This window comes from Centroberyx affinis, unplaced genomic scaffold, assembly GCF_046629955.1.
Source record: "Centroberyx affinis isolate AG114_WGS23_722 - 3 ecotype Tasmania unplaced genomic scaffold, CSIRO-AGI_Caff_v1 ptg001425l_1, whole genome shotgun sequence".
Classification (NCBI taxonomy): domain Eukaryota; kingdom Metazoa; phylum Chordata; class Actinopteri; order Beryciformes; family Berycidae; genus Centroberyx; species Centroberyx affinis.
In genome coordinates this window covers 108,730-133,394 of record NW_027279902.1, presented here as the reverse complement: position 1 = coordinate 133,394, position 24,665 = coordinate 108,730, and the positions used below count along the sequence as shown (strand labels likewise).

The following is a 24,665-nucleotide window of genomic DNA, read 5'->3' as shown; positions in this document are numbered from 1 at the left end:
GCAGCTCAGAGTTAATGCATACTGGACAAGGAGACAGATGAGGCCAAGCATAGATCCCCACTCTCCATCACCACATCCTGCCGTTGGGTCTAAAGGAAGCTGTGACACTTTATGACTTTATATCCATGTCAGGCGCGTTAACCAGCATGTTAACGACACCACCCACACCACCAGGCACATCTGCTACAGGCCTCACATAGAGAACAGGACAGGTGTTAACCATTTATGACACACTGAGTCAACACAAGACATGTCAACGTAACAAACAGGCATGGTTTCAAGAGGTAAGAAAGACTGTAAATAGTGTGCGATCCACAGATTACCTAACAGCATCCAAATCATCTGGAGAATGGAGAGTATACACTTTTAGACTAGAGTGGGGTTTGGTTAGTGGAGGGAACAACATGGACTGAGCGATATCAATCATGTCTGTTACCCCACACTTGACAACCTTTATCAAGAGCAGAAATCTGTGGGGCTAACATCAGAGCATGTGAGACTTGTGAGTCAGTGGTGTGTGGGAGGTCGGTCATGAGACAAGAATTTGGCTGGAGACAGGGCGAGGAAGAGGAGTTTGGTGAGCTCAGCATTTGGCATAGTATGCCCACGGCATACTTCCATTCTATGGGATTACTGATGGACGACCTAGATTGCGACACAGCCTTCCCTCCCTCCCTCCGCCTCTCCCTCCCTCCCTCCCTCCGCCTCTCTCTCCCTCCCTCCACCGACTGCTCAACAGAGATTACACAGAGACAGCGAGCCTGGCAGTCAGTCAGAATAGCTGAGCATGTGACTGACTGACTGACACAGAGAGGGAGTGAGACACAAAAAAACACTCTTCACTCTCCTTTTCTCCACTGCTCCCCAGCTGCTTGTCTTCTTATTCCTTATACTTTTGTGCAATCCACACATCACCTTTCGTCTTCCAGAGCAGCTACATTATCTACCAAGGCCTTGCTATGAAGGGGATGACAGTGAACATAATGTACAGTGTCTGGCAGGCATGGCGCTCCAAGCAAGCTCTTTGTTCTGAATGTTTACCAGCCCCACATTTTATAGTGATTGACAGGCTTCATGATGCGGTGTCAAATGGGGAAAAAGGGAGTGTTGAGAAAATAATATGAAGACATTGAGCTGCAGAGCTGGTTATTTCCTCTAACTGAACAATAAGAGGAAACCGGACCCAGTCTGCCTGTCCACTGTTAAGGATTAACTTCAGATGCTGGTTTGTGTTTACTGTGGTTCAGTAAACTGGTTCAAGTGTTAATCCCCCAGAATGCTACAGTATATCGGCCAGTGGACACTGACTGTAATATTGGCTGTCCAGGGCAGCATTTCTCTGGATGCCATACAATGCATTTCATTAGTCTGTCTGTGTGTCTGTATGTGTGTGTGTTGTGTTTATATTGCTTTACTTGTAAGAATCTTATTACATTCATTCCCTGACCCCAACCTTAACCTAATCCCAACCGCAAATCTAATGTTAAACCTCGCCCCTGAACATAAACATGCCTCTATTCCTATTTTTAAACAGAACTGACCAAAATCCCTGTGTGTGTGTGTGTGTGCGTGTGTGCAAGCGTGCGGCATGTTTCAGGCTAATCTGGGGACAGCTGTTCTTCGGCTTGTTTACATGTGGGCCGGGGAACACCATGGGAGCCTGCTGTATTGCTGGCACATACACGTACTAATTTTGGCTCTCAATTAAACCGCACTGTCATCTGACGGGGATCTCTACAGTATATTTATGTATGAAGACATATGTCACACTATTTCAAACAACTTCGTCATAGCCTACTGTAGTGTATAATGGCCTACCTGTGTGAAAAGGAACTATGGTAAACGTACAAATATGACAGCAAAACTATAAGCCTATAGGAATACTGTAGAAGTAGGCTATTAAAGTGATATCACAGGAAATACAACATACCATAAAGTACAATAAACTCACTACTGAGTACCACCAGTACCAGTACATTATACGTCTCTATAGGTTAATTTATTGTAGTGATTTTTCTTTAGGGCAGGCCTACAGCTGATCATTTGTTAGGCTGTCTGCCTCAAGCTGCAGTATGAAGTAATTTCTTGTTAGATTGACATCGAGCACATCAGCAGCTAAACCTCCCTGTATTTCCTCATGGTGAAACCTTCCTCAGTGCTACTGGAGGTCTCCTCAAGGAGTGGCACTCACACGTCAAAGGATAAACAAACAACCACGTTGACATCCTGCTACTAGAAACAACAATCACGGCAGTCACGTCGCGCTCGTCTTCCTCGTCTAGCCACGCTCTCATCATGCTGCGTTCACTGGCTGTTGTTTTATTTTACAAGCCCAGCCACACAGAGCGAGCTGCTTTGCGTTGCAGTGGCAGAACATAGAGCCGAAAAAAGCATTCATTAGCCAAAATGTGTTAAAGTTAAACAAAGAGTAAACATAGAAATACACCATAATGCTAAATATTTACATAGAATGCCAAGCAAAAGGTCAAGCTATAATAATAAAATACATCTATTTTAAAATCAGCTTCCATGCTTTCTGCCCCTTAAACGTCACATTTCGGCAATTCCGACTTTCCCAGTAGCACTTTCCTTAGTTGCTTATGTCTGCTCAAATCGTAGTAGGCATATTTCCAACAGCCCGTGAATTCATCGTTAAACACAACAAGTTGTAAAAATCCACTTGCATTACTTTTTACATTATGCAGGGACAACGCCATAAAATAAGACATCCCTGCTACCTCAGTAAAAAAAAAAAAAAAAAAAAAATACAATAGAAATAATGTAGAGCATTAGTATGTCACTGTTGTTTCTACATTGTGAAAGTGACATATTAGTAGGCCTAGCAAACATATGATTTAGATTTTATTTATCAAAAGCCTATCAATATAAACTGCCTAGATGACACTTCATTAGGAATTCATTGATAGCCAGTCAAAACATACTGGCTATCAATGAATAGCATACAATTTTACAGCACTTTAGTGACCTTTGATTTACAACAATATTGTTGGATTGATAGTTGGATTCTATTGCCTTGTTTTGAATGAATGTGAAAGCTGCTCTGTTTGTTTATCCCCACTATAAGGTTAATGAAAAATCATTAACAGCTGGGCTATCAAGGCCGAAAATGAAGTCTCCATTAATTATTAACAAAAACCGAGTCAGTGGACTAGCCAACAGAATAGCCCAATGCTCCATTTTTGTCTCCAATGTTGTCAAAACAGATCGTCAATTATTGAGCTAGAAAAATGGCACAGTTTTCCTTCCTCTGAGAACTGCAATGTGGTTTTTGGCTGCAGTTTAATATGAGTTAATCAACTATAGGTTTTCCCTTGACCATGAATAAATCTGTAACTCTGATGTGACCAAGTCAGTCAAAACATCCTTCAGTGCTCATGAAGGGCTAACATACAAAAGTTTCCTTCCAAATCCCTCTCTGCCCTCTGCATTACCACTAATGCACCTATGGGGGATAATTACAGCCGCTGTGATGGAACGCTCCATCCAGAGTTCCCTGTTTACTCGTCCCTGTGGTTTAAAGATATGATGACTGGTGAGGCGCTCTTACCCCCGTCCCATAATCTCATTGAGTTCCCGCTATGTCTAATTCCAGTGTCCTTCCTCAGCTCTGTGTGCGCACACTCTCTCCTTCCCCATCTCATTTCAACAGCGTCCCACCATCTATTCCCACCCCATGACACACTCCCACCCCTGTCCACTTCTCCAGTGCCCCTTTTGACTTCTGATATCTCATGGGCCGCTGGTGGCAAGCCAGGCAGTGTCCCAAACCTTCGCCCCCTCCCCCTTTCAGCCAGCTGTGTCCACTGTTTATATATAAACCCTGTTGTTCCACAGTACGTCAACTCATTTTCCTGTGTGAAGGACCGGCGAAAACAGAGTCCCACCTGCGACACAGCGGGGTCTGTTATCACAGTCTGCCCTCTGTATGTCACAGGACGCAGACCGGCCCTTTAATAGATGCAGGATGGGGCCCGGTCCCAGGATAAGATTTTCAGTCCGCAGACACACTATACTCTAATAATGTTTGTGAGGTGCCAATTTCAATCAAGTTGATGGGAACTTTTAATCTGCCACCGAGCTTACATGCCGCTAAGGTCCAATTTTGATAGTATGACTTTTTCTTTCGGTTCAGTTTGAGTTGAGCGAGGCAGTCCCATCCACCAGCCCACGTCTCATTATCCTGACCTTAGATGTTTTTACTCTAAAAATGAAAACACAGGCTGGTTAGGTGCAGTTTCCACTTTGGTAATTGGTAGAACATTATCTGCTGGGGCAGTGACCTGTTGCTGGAATGCCCTGTTCCTGCCAGGTCAATGTGATTCCCCCTCCAATTACAGAAAAATAACTTCAAATTTAGGTGGGATTTTCACATACATCAGCAAGTGGCAAAAATGGAAAGTAGGCCTATTTGACGTGTTTGGAATGGAATTAATTTAACAGGCTGCGTGAAATAGCAGCAGATCAATTTGCTGCCAATGTAGTCTGCATATTAAAAATCAGTTTGCAAAGTTTGTGCATCTAAGGGATCGCTGGTTAGCACCAATGATCAACCTTTACAAAACTACAGCACTCATTTACACATGGCACCGGGTAAAAATCTACTGAGAATGCTATCTCAGCTTTGCGTAGCTGTGTCATCAATACCATATGTGCCTTGGCATGTTTACCCAGTGGGTCTAAAAATGGTGTTGGTGATAAAGACATTAGCGCTATGATAGTAACAGGGAGAACACTACGAACAGTGACTGTGGCTCTGAGAGGATTAAGTCTGAGGTCCTCTCACTGTTTGTTTATCTGGTTTTCCTCTAGGATGGCTTATGCAATACAGACTGTGCTCACTCTCTGTGCCAATGATGCCCGCTGGTGATTCACACGACTGCCAACCCCTTAATATTTAGTTGTGGAACAGGATGACAGCTCTCCCTAAGCCATTTACGTTTATCCTAATGACTTAGTAAATTCTAGATCGACATCCAAGGGTAACTATGCATATTAGACAGTCACTCGATCACTCTAGCACAGGCCATCATTGTAAACAGATTATTTGAAAAAATGAATGAACACTGTCAGCAGTCTTGTGCCCGTCCTTCTCTTACAATAAACATCATAATATTCATGCCCTTCAAAGACAGGGTCTTTAATAATTAGACAGACTTGTTAGTCCCACTTCCTTGAGAATGTGTCAGCTGACTGTCAGTGTGGTTATGAGATTCAGTGGTTATGTGATTCTTATAGAAATGGCCTTTCTTTAAAAAAAAAAAAATCTCATAAACAACTTTACTGAAAATCATACATATGTACAGTATATATCTCCAAATATTGTACCATCTACATTAGACAAGGATAAAATGAATTCAGTCAAGACTTGAAGAAGAGACTGCACACTTTGGGTGTTATGTTAGTTTGACCTTTGCCCCCAAGTGCTCACAGATCAGACAAATAATGTTGTTAAGACTTTACTGTTTAATGATAGCTGTTATAAATGTGTAACAATTACCAGGGCAGTCTGGTCACTCAGTAACAAACTTATCAACATGAAGAGAAAAGAGGGCAATCTTATCATCACATTTGTCACAGCACCTTATTGCAGAAATCAATATGGAATACAGGTCAGGCTGGCGGAAACCTCAAATCAGAACCGGGAGTCGAGACCAAACCACTTTACAGCCAAATAAAAAGCGCTTTGGTTTGTTTGTCTACTGACCTATAATGAGGTGCAATAACTATGTTGCATAAGATCATATGTCTAAAGGACCTGGGTGCTGGTGCTGGATGCTGAGGGGTAAAAGAACTCCACAAAACCACAAATACTTGAACATCCAGTGGGGGGAAACACTTGCAGAGACATCAGAGATATTTTCTTCTCAAATTCCCTTAAACTAGTTAAACACAACTGAAATCTGACAAAACAACAACCTGACACATGTTTTGAGTCCCATTCTTTGTAGGACTGCATCATTCACCATTAAACTGACCTACAGTCACCCAAACTGGCCCACAAACTGCATCTAATGATTTATCTGGATGCTGCAGGTGGTTGGAGAGTAACTTGTCAAGTTCTTTGTTAATTTTACACAAACTCTGTAAAGATTTACTATTGAAGTCAAGAGACGCTTTCAGTGCCACAGCTTCGCTGTCATAATCACATAAAATGAATCAATTTATGCCTGACATATGCACATCTTTTGATAATAATTGAATTGTTTTCAGGATCTCTGACTGAAAATACAGCAGAAAATACCTGTCTAGATTCAATTACATCACTTTACAAGCATTTTACTACGTGACCTACTGAGGCTTTCATGTCATGAGTGTCTGAATCACTCATTGTTGTTACACCCTTGTTGCATCACATTACAACTGAATCTGGCTGGTTGATTCTAGTTAAACACACTAGTCATACACATACACAAGGTATTTGGGAGGGACGTGCAGTGAAACACATTATCATATCATTGTTACAGTTAATGTAAATACTTAGTGCTGCACAGGGGCTTCCCAGCGTCGGATGCAGTAGTAATCATTTTAATGGATGAGCTTTGTCCTATGTGCTTTCTTCACTAATTTACTATCTGCTCTATTTGCAGTGAGCAGCGGTGCCTCATGGTCATGAACCTAGTGATCAAACACACTTCAACTGGGTGACCCTTGATTGACAGACAGCAGATAAAACACACAGGGTTTTTTTAACTAGGGGTACTGCTACTACAACTACCAATATTAGTGGAAGAAGAAGAGGAAGAAGAAGAAGAAGAAGAAGAAGAAGAAGAAGAAGAAGAAGAAGAAGAAGAAGAAGAAGGAAAATGACTCTTTGGGCAACACAGGACTCAGGATATAATTTGAATAGTTCATTGTTTTTGCTCTTGACCCCTTGAATTCTGATTTTCCACTTAAATTTGGTAAATTAGCTTCAATGTTCGAAAAATACATTGTTTCATACTGTACGACAATGTCACATATTATTCTATATCTGCTCGTTCCAGTGCTTCATTGAAGCTATACCACGCTTATATTGACATTTTTTTATGGCTACACCATTACATAAAATGGAAAAAAATCTAGATGTCTTGTGCATCATTTTATTTAAAAAAAATCCATGTAACTCAGCATAGCATATTTGGTATCCTTGGAAACTTTGGGATCTTGACTAGAATTTAAAATTAAGTTCTGTGGATTTGAACAAAGCGTGGCTATGCAACATAAATTTGTAATGATGGGTTGAAGAGGTTAAGATCCTAGGACATCTCAAACAAGAGTGGGATGCTTGTAAGGCCGCACAGCTCTCCTAGCTATCTTAAAAAGATTTATCCCTGCCTCAGTTCAAAGCCTTTCTCACCTCAGACCTTTCTATTACAGGCCGTACAAGCAATCTCCATGCAACACCTCATCGCATGGTTTACTTACTCCTTACTAAATTCCAAGCTCCCAGACAGCATGGTAAATGGGTGCTGAGGACAAGCCCACACTTGAAAAACCCTAGCCTTGTTTTCTGATGTACCCAGGAGAGGCTGCACCATGGGTTAGGCGTTGCCAGCTGCTCCAACAAACACTGTAATCAGCCAGGTGAAAGTCCACCGGCCTTATCACACATTGAGGTGCTCTGTGACCCACATGTGCTGCGCTCAAACTGACAGTCGCGAGGCTCTCTTAGGCTATTGTATACTATCTGTGTCTCACAAGGATGGTTTGTGGAGTCGGACACGTGCACACGCACACGCACACACACACACACACACACACACGCACACACAGAGATACTATTTAGTACAACCAAGTTGAAACATCTCAAAGTGAAAGTGTATTTTCCTTGTACTGACCAACTTATTCATCTTGCAGTGTAGTAAGTGACTGACTTCAAATTAGCATAGTGGTTATATTTTTCCCCTCCAATGCATCTATTGTCCAACGTGTTCCTATTGAGGGCCTCACATTACAGGCCCACAGTGCAGCCATTGTATCTTGACAAGGACCTTACACACAGTCATTCCCAATAGTTGCGCTTATTGGCAGATTCACAATGTAACCGTCGGCCGTATGACTACTGGAGGTGTGGAAAATTCCACTAAGAGCCCTGTACTCTAGTAGATGTGTAATAAGAAATAAATGAAAGAAATGTCACAGATCTGGAATGACAGACAACACGCTTAAAAGACACTGAGCATGTATTCATACACAGTGTTCTCTGTAACTGGCACAAACTTTAGACTAAGTATGCTATGTCCTATAAAAAGGTGACAGGGCAGAAACTGACCATTCAACAAGGCCATTACATCAGATTAGATATCTGTTTTAAGTGTGTCATTGTATAGGGGATCATTGCCTGATTACACCTCTCCCATGCTTTCCAGGCTCCCAACACACCACTGACACCTCTCCAGTAGGTCACACAGGTCCAAACTGAGACAGCATCTGTTGGCCTATTGATTAAAGCCTGTATAGCACAAACTAACTTTGATTAGACAATAGAGGAGTGTTTTCAAGGAAGGCCAGTATGATACAAAAAGAGGGAAGGGCTTCCCTTTGTACAGACTTATCTCCTCTTGGGACCAAGGTTGCAGGCCTGGCTGCATTCCTAGCCACTCAGCCTCATATATGAGCTACAGCACCAGTTAGCACAAACACATCAAAAATGTTGGCTGTTGGGATTGGGAGAGGGTAAAAATACATCCATTACTCCTATTCCTGAGCTGCAGTGAGATGAATTATAGTTTGGCATGGACTCATGTAAAAAGCGCAGCCTTGCCAAGATTCCAGTGCACACCCTGTCACTGCATGGTGGTGAGAGTGAGCTCTATTATATCCCAGTAATTACCACCTCGACATTAAACTATCAACCGTATCACCCCAGCAGGCTAAATAATGCCACAGTGAAAGTACATACCACTGACTGGTGCAAATACACTATCTGAATGTAATGAAATTTGATACGTCACGCTTCCAGTAAACTGTTTTGTCAGCACCTTTATGAACAAGAACTAATCCTATAATACATTTTAGAAGGATACTATATAAATATCACAGCAAAACTATAAATCCCTATGGGGAATCTCCTATAGTGATACTATAGGAGATAAAAAACCATAAAGTTCAATAAGGTCACTATAAACTCACTATTGATACAAGCACACTACATTATGAAATATTATGGTGATTTGTCGTTGGGTTAAATCTAGGAGTGCGAGATTTTCTTCTCGAGCATTTGAGCCATGAGTCTCTGTCATCAGCTTCCTCATCATGCAACCGCTGGGAAGAGTCAACGGCATATCCAATCCCACTGCTGTTGCCCAATAGAGGCTGCAGCAGGGAAAGTGGGCTGGGCTGCTCACCCCCAAGGCTTTATAAAATTCCCTCATACATCCGCCTTTCGCAGCACGTAATCAATAAAGCAAGGTTTTTGTCAGTGGACAAGACAACTTTACTTCAGCAATCTTGGCTAACGGAGAAGAAAGTTTTTGAGGACTTTTTGGGGAGTGTTCAACTGAGGACAATCAAAACTTAAAGCTACAGGTAGGTTTCTATTTCAAATTTCCCATGATTTTATAGGGTTCTTTCCATCTGTGTTTTCGTTTGCCAGCATGTCTGAACACGTTGTTTTTCCAGTTTGGCGGTATTACACGGCTGAAATGTTTTCTGAATAGTTCATAATTAGAGAAAGCTCTAGGCTCTGGGAGACATATAGCAACTTTTAGCGACCAACAATAGTTGCATAGGTCAACCCATATTGCAAAAAACATATTTCACACACTGTATACTTAGAGAGAGAAATGTTTCAAAATGAAGAAAAAATTGCCAGAAATATATTTGTACATACAGATGACATTCATTGGAAATATAAATTGAGTGGCCAAAGTATATTTACATATATATATTTGTGGACAATTTTTGCCTATTGTGAAACAAAAAACAAACAAAAAAAAACCATTTTAAGTAGCCTATTGTGTATGTGACATGTATTTCTTCGTAGTATGGGAAGGCGCTCCTGTGTGTAGCAAGCTGATCAGCATGTAAACAGGTAGAAGCATCTGTAGGCTAGTACACTTGCAGCATGCTTTTCGCACGTGACACTAGCAGCATACACAGAGGCAGGAAGCTTTTATATCAAATGTTACAATTTTTATGAGATGAATAGTTGTATAACACATCCTCTTGACTTTTACCCCTAACATTTACAAAGCAAATAAAAACATGTTTAAGCCAATGGGGGGGACACGGCTCGCAGAAGGCTAAACCAAAATATGAAAATATTGTTTATTAACTTAAGGCATTATTGGCGGCCTGCCAGAATACAAAGCATATCCGCAGGGACACTGGATACTAGTCAAATATTACTGCATACCGACCTGTTTTCACACTGCACTTAGTTTTATTTTCCAAGTAGACATTCTGGTGTTCCGAGATGTAACTAAATCAATAACAAGACTTCAGTCATGTCTGAAAGATTATGATCTGATGTCAACAGAACATAGAGTCCCCTCAGCTGTTGTGATACAATAGGATACCCTATGGCCCCGCACAAAATAGCAGTAACTGCTTGCATCAGTGCTGGTGTTATGATGTTTTTGGCATTATGGAACTGCTGAACCGCTGGGTGATCCCCTCACCCCAGACTACCCCCCTCCCTACTCACCCACTTACTGTGTGGGTTGCCACTGGTGGAGATACCCACATTTTTGATATCTTTTACAATCTGAAAATGTAGGTCTGCAGCAGCTTAGTTGAGCAGGCCTGCTGCTACTGCTGATATTTCAGAACCAGGGATTTGACAGATTAAGCGAGTTCCCAAAGATTAGAGAAGCAATCATTGTTTCTGCAGATGGATGCTGTGCGCCTCTGGATTTAAACCTATATGGAGGCAATAGGAAGGATGGCCTGGCCTTAATTCTAGCCCCCTAAAATAGAGCCTCGCCTTCCAAATCTAATCAGTACATATGTTTTTCCCCTCTCAGCAAACAGATAGAGCTTGAGCGCAGTGCGGCAGGCAGTTTTATAACTTGGATGTTTTGGCTTAGTGCGTGATATCACAGGATTTACTCTGGAGAACATGCACTAATGTGTTAAGTAGTCCTGAATCAGTTTTGTTTTGTTTTACGTTTTTTTTTCTCTAAAGCCGAACCCACAATATGTCTTGCTGTCGAATGAAAACATTGCAAGAAGTCAGCTTTTCAGGAATCAATAAATACAACCTTATCATGAGAGTGATGGTCATTGTCAGGGGTTGAAATAGTAATGGATTATCAGTGGGATGATATAAACACAATAATCCTGTCATCTCACATCTATAGTTATATATGTTAGTTATATAGTAGTATATCTTTTAGTCACATGATGTTTATCTCCAAATCATTTCCCAAAAATAGTGACATTGTGCTGATTGAATATCAGCCTCACAGAGAATATATATCAAAGTGTGTATTTTCCTGTGTTTATACTGAGTTATGCGGTTTATTTTGGACATTGTAGTTCCATATCCTCCCAATATTTCCTGTTTCTGATTGCATAACTCACTCTCACTTCTGCCAAAGCTATTTCAGCGAATAGTCTGTTTTCTTCCCCCCGTTTGTGACATTTTCTAGAAATTCAGAAGCGCAGATAAAGAATAGGCATGTAGGAACTGGTTTGACTTGGTTACTGCACACACACACACACACACACACACACACACACACACACAATGCATCACTGTTGCCAATGACACACCGAGCCAGTTTGGACTGTTGTCAGTTTAAAGAAAGCCATCTGCTGCAGCACCGAAATAAAATCTATGGGAGGAGATTTAAGAAGATGCACACTAAAAACAAAGTGTTCCACATGGATTTTCTTGTTCCCTTTTCATGCATTGTAATTTCAGGCACTTATTTGGCAGATAACTGAAAATGTCAGGATGGAGGAACACAAATAAATCCAAAGGATGACAAAAATCTTGTCCTGAACTTTGAGGGATTGAGGGAGTTCATTTTTATAGATTTTTTTAAAATGTAACCTTATTTTTCCAATTCTGCTTCTATGAAATTAACTTGATTAATCATTGCATAAGCAAGTCAAGGTAGCTGTACATACACATGCCCCTTCGCTTGGAATTAGGGGTTCTTTGGGGTTAAAATAAAACATACTCTGGTTAAATCACCCTGCATTCTGTTGAGGTGCCCCGTTTAGATCTGGCTGAGGCAGACCCCCCCCCCCCCTCCCCTTCACTCTACTTGGCCAGGTAAAAGATTAGCTCAGCCAGGCGATGGTCAGAAGCACAGCGCTGGTGTAAACAGCAGGTGACCTAGTTGTCTCAGCCTGCTGCCCAGTCGGCCTCTCTGCTGCCGGCCTGCTAACAGGTGGCTCTGGCCCAGTGAGGAGGAAGTCTGCACACAGTTGTCTGTTAATGAGCTCTTCGGCCTGGTTTACTTGGCTGTGTTTGCAAATAGGCTTACAGCCGTCCCCCCGTGGCGATGCGTGATCTGATTTTTCACATTTTGTTATGTGACATGCGTTTTATCTTGCAACATCATCGTCTTGAACTTCTCTCACATGGTCTTGGAATTTCAACGGGGGCTGATCTCCGCTCCTCCTCAACAAAGGCCCTGCAGTGTGAAGGCGGCCATGTTTTTGAGAGCCTCAAGCAGAAAAATGAACCTGTTGTTTGATACTCCTCTTCCTCTGTGCTATTGTGAGATCCGGCTGGCTCCGGTCTCTGTTCTCCCAGTGTGTGTGTGTGTGTGTGTGTGTGTGCGCAGGGCGTATGCTGGAAATATCTCTTAGAGCCCTGGCCAGACGCCCGTCATCTCCACATTTGAACTCTTAATGAATCGCTTCCTTTTAAAGACCACCTTGCTCTCAACCCTGTAGGTAGATGTGATTTGATGTCACTGGGTTTCTGCTGTTGCTGTAGAGTTTGAGAGGCAGAAAGAGGGAAACAAAGAGAGACAGAAACACAGAGAGACAAGCACAAACAGATCGAGGGAGCCGGGAAAGAGCAAACATAGTGACAGCAACCGAGCAGCAACCAAGAGAAACACAGAAAAGTGATGGACAGCCAGCGGAGGGGTGAACGGGGCTGGGATGTATTGGTGGAAACTATGGTGTCAGTGGCTTCCTGTGTGTGTGTGTGTGTGTGTGTGTGTGTGTGTGTGTGTGTGTGTCAGCCAAGGCCCCCTTCAGCAGGGGAAGAGGAGGGCTGGCCCCTGGCTCTCAGAAGCCGCCGGGGCCAGTGGACAAAGAGCTCTCTTAACTGGCTAATTTGATTTGCATGCACAGCCGCAGCCTGCCTGCTCGCCTCCAACACAGCATCATGATCCACAGCACAATCGGACGCCTGGCTTCTTTTTTAGACTCCCTCCTTCCTTTCTTTCTCTTTCTTTCTTTCTCTCGATCTCTATCTCTGCCTTTCTCAGCCTGTGACTCTTTTCTCTGTGTCTCCCCTCCCCTCCCCTCCCCTCCCCTGCCCTCGCCTGCCCTTCTCCTCTCTCTCTCTTTCTGTTGAAAATCAGTAGCTGAATAGGGCCTTGGTTCAAAATATGTGCATGAAATTCTCAGGCCGTTTCTAATTTGGACATGTTTACAGAGAAAGAAAGGGTCCTGTTCTTCTTTGAACCTGTCAGGAAGGGAGGCTGTGGTTTATTGTTGTCTTGCCTCTGCCTACACAGTTAAGTTTCAAAGCACATGTGTTGTACATTTTGAATACAGTACAATAGAGTCTATGAAGACGTGTAGTTGGGCTGAGAATGAAGCATCACTCCATCACTTTTCGTCCATGTGTACTGTCCTCTCCCAGTGAGAGTCTGTCTGTCTGTCTGTCTGTCTCCCTGTCTGTCTGCTTCCCCGTCTGTCAGGTTGTCTGTCAGACTTTCTGCCTGTTTGCCTCCTTGTCAGTGAGTCTGGCTCTCTCTGTGTGTTGTGGGCGGTTAATGGGTGCGGCTCGTTATGTGGCCAGCGTGGCAGAACACAGTGCCAGTCTCCGCATGTCCCTGTGTCTGTGCACCTGTGTGTGTGTGTGTGTGTGTGTGTGTGTGTGTTTGTGTGTAGGTCTGACATAGTCCAATTTATCAACCGTGTGTACATAAGGAATGGCCCCCCTCCGCAAGTTCAAGTCATCTGTCATTTTATTGTCTTCAAGTCAGGCTTCTATACTCAGTAAACATCTTGTCATTCAGTTATGCCAAGCCTCTCCTGACCTTTTTAAAATGAGGTTTGAGATACAGAGGGAGCATCATACTCTGAAAATGATCTAATGCATCTGAGTGTGTATGACATGAGCAATTTTTAACGGCTCCAATTTCTGGAATTTGGAAAACAAAGCAAAACATGGTATCAAAACATTTTTTTCCCACACATCAGCGAAACATGCCTTTCCCTTTTGTGTAACCTGAACCTCCCTCAATGTGGAAGGCTGCAAATCTCTGAGAAACAATGGAGAAACGCTTCTCTACTGGTTGAACCAGTTAGAGAGTCATGCTTTATATTAACAATCGCTCAGTAACATTCCCCCTCTCTGCCCCCCAGGCTCTCCCGCTCATTGAAATGGACGATATCCAGGTTGTTGAGTCCAAGCCCCTGCTGGTGGACAGGGATTTGCCGGTATGTATTCTGAACAGACCTGGGTCAAGTAGTGTTTGCATGTGAGTCTTGAAAGTGTGTTTTGACCTGTTGATCAACAAAAAGTATACTAAATTGATTATAAAATACCTTTCCTAAACCTTCTGGCAATCATTGTATAGTCCTATGTGGCAAACCCCAGCCATCTCACATCTAAGTAGGATGAAACAAATTTTCAAATTTCCTAAATATTCTTATGCATCATACTGGACTCAACAAAGAACACTGTTGGATCAATGAGGATTTCTCCATAAGTGACTTGTGCAGTTAAACATGTGCCCAACCCACCATGTAACAGCGGCCATATGGATGTGAAAATACATTGTACAACAGGAAGAAGTCCTCAGGATATTAGATTACAGCATGTTAAATTGTAATTGTATTAGCTTTACATTTTCATCACTCTTTTCCTTTCAGGGCTTAAGAGAGGCTGTACAGCAACTTGTGATCAAGGTATGTATGCAAACACAAGAAATTACATCCTACATAGTTCAGTCCCAGCAGTAGTATACTCAGCTTTATTATATAAAGCACGCGTTGACATATGTTACCAATTATTGTTTTGTATATCTTATTATTTTAGCTTGTCTGGTACCATCTAGTGGTTGAGAAATAGTCAGCCACTAATCAACATTGCTGTTGGAGCGCCTAGTTCATCTTCTTGGTGATGAACTTTTGTCCGCTATGATGTTGTTAGGGCAAAAATCGAATTGGTGCTCCACTAATTCAGTCAGCTGCTGAAAGTGATGAAACACAATTTCGATTGTATTTGTAAGATAACACAGCAACAATCCTTCAACCCATCAGCTCTCCTCTCTAACACACACACACACACACCCTCATTGTGCTTATTATGTGTGTGCTGCTGAGCCCCAGGGCCATCTCAGCACCTTGGACAGCGCTCCTGAATCACACCCTGATGGTCACAACACACTGTCAAACCTACATCCACTTTGTTTTCCAGCCAGAGAAGCCGGTGATCTTTGAAGTGCAGCATCAGGCAACAGCACATAATGTTTCCACCCCTAAAAACCTATTGAAGTTGACCTCAGATCAAAGTGTGTTGTGGGCCAGCTGGTCAGGCAGTCAATGGACAGCGCTGTCTTGCCAAAAGTTTTTGTCAATCGCATCAGACAGCTTGCCTACCATCTCCTACTAACTGACTTTGGTGTCAAGCTGGCAGATTAGTGGGCCTCAGGTATCCAGGGCGAGTGTTTGATATCAGTGAGGCGGCTGGGCTTAGCGGCGGTTGGTGACGTAGGAGTTCACCAGCCGTCTGGCCGTCTTGGCTTTGCTCCTGGCGTTCACGCGTGCACGCGCACCGGCACACACACAAATGCACCGTCTTTCGTCTTCATTAACACATGTGTTGGCCTCCTTGTTTTGCCTGGCAGGATTATCTTGCCTGTGGAGCCTACGTGCTTCAGTGCATACGTGTGTACGTGTTGAAGAAGCAGAGGGTGGGTGGGAAGAGGCATGGGGAGTCCTCAGATGTTTACCTGAACATCATGTCCAGTAAATAGGTTACACAGTGCCTTGGCTGTACCTGTACCTGTACCAGAACAGATCCCATGTAGTCACACCTGTGAGCTGTACTGTACCCAAGGGTCACCTTAGGGTGCACCCAGCTTTGTACTGTTACTGTGGGTAGTTAGTCCATAATGCATTTCATATTCATGATATCCAATCTTCACATGAACAATTTGTTTCCAAAATGCTATTTTGGGGAAAAAGGTTAGTTGAAATTCATTGCTCCGTATTTCAAAAATGTATAATCTAAGATGTTACTATATATTGACAGCAAAGGTATTAAGACAGCCCATACTGTCAGTTTTAAAAATATTCAATAGTGACTTCTATTTTCATGACAGCAATATTTTTTGCTCTTACAGTCTTCAAATGATGGATATATAATAATGGATAGTATAATACTTCACATATTGACTTAAATTAGTCAGACCCATCAGGTGGAGTAAAACTCCACCTGATGGGTCTGATCTTAGACAGTTAATCAATATTTGTAAGTGTGAACAACTTTCAAAACAAAAACCTGGTGGTACACATGGCAACTTTTTGTTTGAGCTTTAATATTCTGTTTTATAATCTGTTTAGCTGCAGGTTATGAACCAGAAAATAGGCCCATTAAATCACACAGATATCAGTTACTCATTGACTGCCAAAATTAACTTTTGTTTTCTTATCTTAAGTCTTATCTTTCACTGCTTGCAGTAAAGTATGTTAATTATTGGCAGATTCTGTATTTGCTGATGTTTTTATTTGGGGGCTACACAGGTCAGCCATTGATTTTGGAAATGTTTTCTCTTGTGTATTATAATTCACATCTGCGCTGAGTAACATAATTCATATAGTCATACAGGTTCAAATATTGCTGAATAATGGCAGCTGTCATCACCTTACCTATTCATTTGGCATGTTTTCCCACAGATCACATGACCATACCTACTCCTGCCTCTCCTAAATTGCCAATGCCCCTCTGTCTGACATTGGCTGATCCAATTTAGGGATCTCTTTATCTAGAATTAGCTTGTTTTGACCAGCCTGCAAGGCACCATGGGAGTCCAGGAGCTTAGGCCAAGTGGTAAGCAGCAGGGGTATAAAACGCAGCTCACAGAGCAAACAGGGCTAAGCCACCTCAGAGATTTTCTAGCAATTGGATCTATAGCTCAGCCACGACGACTTCACCACTCAACCACGCACCTGCAAACATGGTTCTGGAGGATTCGGATGTGGAAATGATTGTTGCTGAGATTGAAGTCAGCGTGAGTAGACTAATGGCTCTGCTGTGTTTCTAGTGGGGTTTGATAGAATATTGTGCCTGCTGCACAGTGGCTTCTGAGATATTTGCTGCAAAAGTATCGGTGTTGAATAGAGAATAATTGTATATCTTGTTTGAAGTACCTGTTGTTCAGATTGTAGTCAAATGTTTCAATGGATGGTGTTTGGAATGGTTTGGGCATTTTCTAGTTTGGCTGGAGAATAGCTTGAAAAATGGGAAAAGGGAGCTGTGATTTTTGATGGCATGAAGAGATTTTAAACTGCTAGATGGAGCATCTATGGAAAAAAAAACTTTGGTGCAAAGAGAAATGCAAGGGTGTAGATGTTGCGATTAATTTGACTGTTTCATGCATAGTGTTTTCAACACTTAAATATGGCCTTAATGATGGTTCATTCATTCAGACTTGACCTCAATTGTGTTCTAGTGCTCTATTGTTGAACATGTGGCATAAAGTAATGCCAAACTTTTTCTCATCTTTTTGATCTTAGAATTGAATTCCTTGTTGAACATGGCATCTTGTAAATGGCTGATGGGTTTTTATCAACTCATTATTTGACTTAAATGCTCAGTATGCTAATTTCTTTTAATTCGTAGGAGCATGATGTGGAGACTCCTCATGGAAGAATCCACTGTACTATGAAGGGGGTGCCCAAGGGGGACAGACCAGTCATCCTCACCTTCCATGACATTGGACTGAACTGTAAGCTGGCATCTCATTCATCTCTGTCTCGGTGAAACATCTGTTGTTGTGCCTAAAGCCCTGGGTGCTTTGAATTATCGTGCCACGTGGGATCAGATTACGTTCACTGAGCTAACTTTACATTATTAAGTCCATTGCATTACAGTGTCTAAACTTTACCAAGGTTAATGACAGATCTGTATCAACCTTAATAATAAGTAGCATGGAGTGTGAAATGACTGATGACAATGTCAGATCTTCCAAGATCCATGCTGCACAGGTCCATAAATGACAGACTAAATCTGCTGTACGTTATGCAAAAAACAAATCCATGCTAGTGTGTTGAACACTCAGGCTTCATCTTACAAGTCTTACACATATTCTGGGGTTACGTGAGGGCATTTCTACTCATCAGCCAAGAATCACTGCTCCACTGACCGCCTCCCGCTTCCTTTAACTGTTTCCAGACAAAACCTGCTGGAACACGCTCTTCAACCATGAGGACATGCAGGAGATCATGCAGCACTTTGCCGTGTGCCACGTTGATGCCCCCGGGCAACACGAGGGTGCAAACACCTTCTCCACTGGGTGAGCCAGCCAGACACACACACACACACACACACTGACGGTATATAATGTAGGCCAAGCTGTCTGTGATCTTTGACAGGTAGCTCACTGCTGATCTTATAGGTGACCCACTTTGTTGATAAGTGAATGAACACTGTAGTGCTTTGTAAGGGAAGGTGTTTATCTTACTCAGCCGCATCTCACTTTGATAATGGGACTTTGCTCCTTGTTAACTTTACCTTGACCTGATGTGAAAATAGAGAGGCAGATGGCTGTTATAGATTCATATCAATGATGAAGTACAATAAAGACCAATGATTAAGTACAGCGATTAATATTAGAGTGTTGATGAATATATTGAAGTTCAGTAACACTGATTATATATTTTTGTTCTTCTTTCAGATATGAGTACCCCTCTATGGACCAACTCTCTGAGACTCTCCCACTGGTGTTGAAGCACTTTGGGTAGGTTGAGGTGTAGTTTTCACATTGACTGTAACAGGTCAAACTAAAATCACTGATTGTTCACGTTTTGGCCCATTTCATGGCATTCTAACAGTATCCAAATACCTTTTCCTGGTGTACCGCAGGCTGAAGAGCGTTATTGGACTGGGCATTGGAGCTGGAGCCTACATTCTGACCAGATTCGCTGTAAGTTTGCCCCTTGCCCTTTCAATCAAGCTTAATAATTACAAGTTTTAATCAAACTAGGATTAGCAGAACTGGCTAAAGTGCTTCTAGTTTTTTCTGATTTTGACAATGTAACGCTGCTTATTGCTTGGGCCTGCTGAGCCACAAAAGCCTCTGGAATGTTCTGGATCAGCTCAACACTAACATTGTACTCAGTAGGAAGTCTCACTTTGTTGCTACATGGCTGACAGAGATACAACTTTTAACCCCTTGATGAAGCCCTCTGTGCCACTAAATCAAATCTTTGTGATTGTACAGCTTAAAAGTGCAAAAGCAACTCAAAACTGACAATGCAGCACCTGTACACCATTTTACAATGCTTTAAACTGAATTCAATAATGTGTGTTAATAAATCATTAATCAAATGCAATGTGTTGCCTTAGCTGGACTACCCAACCATGGTAGAGGGTCTGGTGCTGATCAACATCAACCCATGTGCTGAGGGCTGGATGGACTGGGCCGCACACAAGGTATACATCAGTGCCACACACACACACACACACACACACACACACACACACACACACACACACACACACACACACATACAACACACATGCACATACAGCAGGGTTGATAGATTGAATTACTTGATCATCATTGAAAAATATAACTATGCAGCAAGTCTCTTACACACAGAATTTTAGCCATTACAAGCAGATGCATGTAAGCAAAGAATATAGATTGGCCTTTTTGGCTTCATTTGTTTCTACATTACACAAAACTGGCATAGCTGATGAAAAGATAAATGTTGCATGAAAGCTAAATTGCGTCTTTGAATCTGATTGCAGATCACTGGCTGGGCCCATGCCTTGCCTGACATGATCATCACCCACCTCTTTGGAAAGGTATGTTCACTAACAGAGAAAGACTCAGAGCTAAGCATACCAGATTCAAATTCTATATGAGTTTCTTGTGGTTTCTACCTAAATCACATGGAGAGCTAAAGTAATCCTGCACACTGGTGATAATCCAGCCGATCGGAGGCCATGCGCCGGGCAGCACATTGTTAGCTTGCCCTTCTGGGTCTTTAGGTCACAGTGAGTTGAACAGAGTTTGTGTGTGTTTGTGTCGCTACAGGAGGAGATCCACAACAACCATGACCTGATCGCAACCTACCGTCACCACATCATGAACGACATGAACCAGTTCAACCTGCAACACTTTGTCAAGTCCTACAACAGGTAAAACAAACATGCCCAAGTCGGTCTACAGGTAGCTTTCATTTGTCAAATGCTTGAGAGGTACGCTTGACATATCTTACCTGGGGAACAGAACCTGTGTAATAATAATGAATATCCAACCCAGGTAATGCAGCATAAGAAATGTGCTAAATGAAGCACAACCATGAATCTTAATTACTTACTTTAAATTAACTATTAAGATTGTTTATAACATGAGTTCCCTCTCTACAGCCGGAGGGATCTGGAAATCGAGAGGCCGGTCACTGCGGGCAACGTCAACGTCAGAACCCTCAAGTAAGTTGTCACAAGCAACAAACAGGTGTCACTTGCTGCATATTTTATTTAAATGACAAATATAAAACTTACTAAAGTTCAACCGATGCTTTTCTGAAATCTCATCTGTGCCCCTCTTCCAGGTGCCCATCTCTGCTGGTGGTTGGGGACAGCTCTCCTGCTGTTGAGGCTGTGGTGAGTTAAAGGCTACACAGCCATTAAATAAATCACTAATGCTAATGATTGCACTTTCCACCATCCTTGCCCCGGCTAACATGTGCTGGACGTGTTTTCCATTCATTTACAGTCACCTAGTTAAGCCCAAGAGATATTCAAGATTAACCACTTAAGCACAACACTTTAACATGACTTAGGCAAGAACAAAGTTGGGAACAAAAATCAAATGCCACAAAACAAGTGAAGCAGAGTGGTTTTAATCCACTAAAGGCAAAAGACTTATGTGACTTATTCCTTTCAGCTCCAACAGCCCCAAATCCAGCAAAGAGCATTAGTAGTTTGTTAGCCTTTCTTAGCAAAGGGCAAGCACCTATCACTGTAGCCTAAATTATTTATAAAAACACTCTTTTCAAGCTCAATTTCAAATAAAAATGTATTTAATTTCATTTATTATTTCAGTCTTAGTGATATATTTATTTAACGTACAATATCTGAACTCACATCATAAATGATATTGTTCTCTCTGTCCCCACAGGTTGAGTGCAACACCAAGCTGGACCCAACAAAGACCACACTGCTCAAGGTGAGAGGCCTGTTCTTTCCCTCTGTCCTCCCTCCCCCTCTCCACCATCCTCATTCAGATATTAATAGCCCCGATGGCAAGGCATCGGCTGATAAGATTCCAGTGGCTCAGCATTTACCTGGTGACATATTAACCAATGGTAGGGCAGCAGAGACATATGCACGTAGCCTCTGCGGACACAATCTGCTGCAATTAACCTACTTATGTTGGCCTATGGCAACCTTTTATGATTCACAACTGAAAGCAAATGGCTGTTAAAGCTAAAACTGGCATGTTTTATCGGGGTTAACTGTCCAGGGGCTAGTGGAACACTGGTTGGAGGGACTAGGTATCAGACACAGGGTGTTCAGTGTGTTCAAATGGGACTTGTTGCATGCAATGGGGGGTAATGGCGTGTGGCCATTGCTGTGCGAATGGGCCAGCACCAACGTGCTAAATGCTAATGGCCTCTTTTGTGTTTTCCCCCCTTCTGTCCAGATGGCTGATTGCGGAGGCCTGCCCCAGGTTGACCAGGTGTGTAACTTTGTGTTTGTGTGTGCGAGAGAGCTCGCAAGATCCGTTAATGTTTTAGAGCAGGTCAGGGAAGGGTGGCTAATCGCTAGAGAGGGTCAGGTGGGGGGTTGGGTGCCGTAAGAAGGCCGCACTTAAGAGCATTAGCAAGTGGCAGACGTGAGCCACAGTTGGCAGGTTCTAATCCTCCACCCTGCACAGCACCTGCTCATAGCAGCTGTCATATCTCAGGCCCTCTAAGTAAAGCTGGTGGATGGAAGACAGAGCCTGTCAATGATATGTAAACAAGTGTGATAATTAGTGACAGGAGGACTGATTATCTCCCTCCTTGTGCCCTCTCTCTCTCTCTCTCTCTCTCTCTCTCTCTGCAGCCTGGCAAACTGACAGAAGCTTGCAAGTACTTCATTCAGGGCATGGGATACAGTAAGTATTCAAGACACAGACGCTCAATCTGTTTGTCCGTTTTTACACTTTACAGTTCTCAGGAATATTGGTCATTACCAGTTGACATAATAATCTTTTTTCATTTAACCAACTGAGCAAAAGCAAGCACTATAAACTGTTAGTGCCATGGGTGCTTGCTGAATTCACTCTGAAAGGAGGACTTGTCTGCCACCTGGTGGTGAGGTCAAGAGCTTTGGCCTTAGATGACACATTTCACCTCTGCTGGTTTCAAACTCTTTGCCTCTTGGTGTTGGTTAATCAATGACCCACGTCCTCAATGGGGTGTATCAACTGAACATAAACTCAGTTCAAGGTCTATGCCAGATAGTTGCTGTACAACAGAGTGCGCTTATAATAGCATATGAATAACGTTCAATCAAAATGATTGAAAAAACAATGCAGCACTCTATTTCAGTGTTTCCCAACCCAGTCCCAGTCCAAGTTCCCTCTGTCCTGCAAGTTTTTTTCCAATCTTTACTCTTGCACACTTGATCCAATTAAGGGCGACACACTTTCATGTTAGCCCAGTTCAGGTAGATCAGTCTCTACTCAACCAACCAGCGTTAAGCCCTTAATTGGATCAGGTGTGCAAGAGTAGAGCTGGAACAAAAACTTGCAGAACAGGGGGCACTTAAGGACTGAGATGAAAAACACTGCTCTATTTCACGTTTGAGTTGTCCAACATTCATTAATGCCGGTGTCGCTCCTCCTCCTCTTCCCTCAGTGCCCTCAGCCAGCATGACCCGGCTGGTCCGCTCCCGCACCGCCTCCGGCTCCAGCGTCACCTCCTTCGACGGCAACCGCTCCCGGTCTCACACCAACGAGGGAAACCGCTCCCGCTCGCACACCAACGAGGGCAGCCGCAGCCGCAGCCACACGACCGAGAACCAGCGCGGCCGCTCCCACACGGACGCGTCCATGGACGGCACGGCCAACAGCAACGTGGACCAGGCCGTGCTCAAGTCCACCGAAGTGTCCTGTTAGGTGAACCTTCACCCTCCAGACACCTGTGACCCCCAAAACCCCAAGGTCCCTTCGGGGCGTGCTGCGCTGCCTCTAACTGCAAACTGACACACAGACATACATACATATACACACACACACACACTAATGTGGAGAGGGACACTGAGATATACTCGGACACATATATAAACGCACAATGCACACTCACCTGCACACTTCCTGAACTATTCAATGCAATTGGGACATCCCAGTTCGATAGCTTGATCTCTTTGCTGTAAGAGGTAATGGGTACAGGCCAGGTTATGGTAAACTGCATTCCTGCATTGTCATGCCTGAGGGAATTTCAAACAACAACAAATCCCTGAACAGACCAATCGCTTCCCACCTCCTTGGTCAGGTGAGTGGCTTGTTAGGGGCAACGCAGCATGGGAACACCGAATCAGAGAATGTCGGAGAAAGCTGTGGCTATGAGTACACCAGCTTGTACATTTATCTCTCTTAATCTCTCATATATAAATTGTTTTAATGTCCGCCTCTACATTCCCCCCCCATCCTGTTTTGTCCATAGTTTTTTTTTTTTTATCACATTGACACAGCTTTCTCAAATATACCTGTATCTTGACTGTAAATGACTTTTTTTTCTTTTTGTTCTTACTGTAATTGTTTGATCATTAACTCTTTATTTTCCATGTCTGAAGTATTGTCGTGTGTACGTAGGAGCAGAGTAGATGTGGAGAGGGGATAGGGAGGCACTTGGATAAACAAAAATGGCAGTTTTCTTCACAACTTGCTATTTATCTTTGAAATTAAGGGACAGACTTCAAGTATATCATGTATGTAAAGCAAATAATATTGCTCCATCCTGTTTCAGGATCTTGCCAATGTCCATTATCCTTGAGTTTTCTTGAACATTTATCTGTTCATTTTAACAATGTTCTAGAAGTTATACATCTGTAACTGGCGGAATACAACTTACAAATCCTTTCAGGAATCAAATGATTGTAGACATTTCATTTTTAGAACATTCCAATGAGACATTATGCTTTATATCATTAATCGAAACAAGCTAATAAGAAACATGAATTGAAATAGCTTTTGCATTGTACGCTTTATTAACTGATCATGGCTTCAGACAAAAAGTTCAGTTTTTTTATGATGATGATTTCTATGCAATCAAGCACAATGGAACAAAGATGT

The 24,665-nt window shown here is 42.7% G+C and overlaps 1 protein-coding gene across 3 annotated transcripts; it reads left to right on the top strand.

Moving 5' to 3' along the window:
* The first annotated feature begins 9,395 nt into the window (after window positions 1-9,395).
* Window positions 9,396-23,501, top strand: ndrg1a (N-myc downstream regulated 1a). Of its 3 annotated transcripts, XM_071526531.1 has the most exons (16): window positions 9,396-9,528; window positions 14,509-14,583; window positions 15,019-15,054; window positions 17,993-18,098; window positions 18,545-18,665; window positions 19,047-19,109; window positions 19,235-19,295; window positions 19,718-19,804; window positions 20,126-20,182; window positions 20,415-20,518; window positions 20,750-20,812; window positions 20,935-20,986; window positions 21,504-21,551; window positions 22,029-22,064; window positions 22,433-22,484; window positions 23,230-23,501. In XM_071526531.1, the coding sequence occupies exons 2-16, from the start codon at window positions 14,527-14,529 to the stop codon at window positions 23,487-23,489; spliced, it is 1,203 nt and encodes a 400-aa protein (XP_071382632.1). In that variant the 5' UTR covers window positions 9,396-9,528; window positions 14,509-14,526; the 3' UTR covers window positions 23,490-23,501. The 3 variants fall into 3 exon arrangements, with proteins under 3 accessions (XP_071382632.1, XP_071382634.1, XP_071382633.1); XM_071526533.1 differs by lacking the exons at window positions 9,396-9,528; window positions 14,509-14,583; window positions 15,019-15,054 and adding an exon at window positions 17,166-17,381 and having other exon boundaries at window positions 23,230-23,285; window positions 23,361-23,501; XM_071526532.1 differs by lacking the exons at window positions 9,396-9,528; window positions 14,509-14,583; window positions 15,019-15,054 and adding an exon at window positions 17,177-17,381.
* The last annotated feature ends 1,164 nt before the right edge of the window (window positions 23,502-24,665 follow it).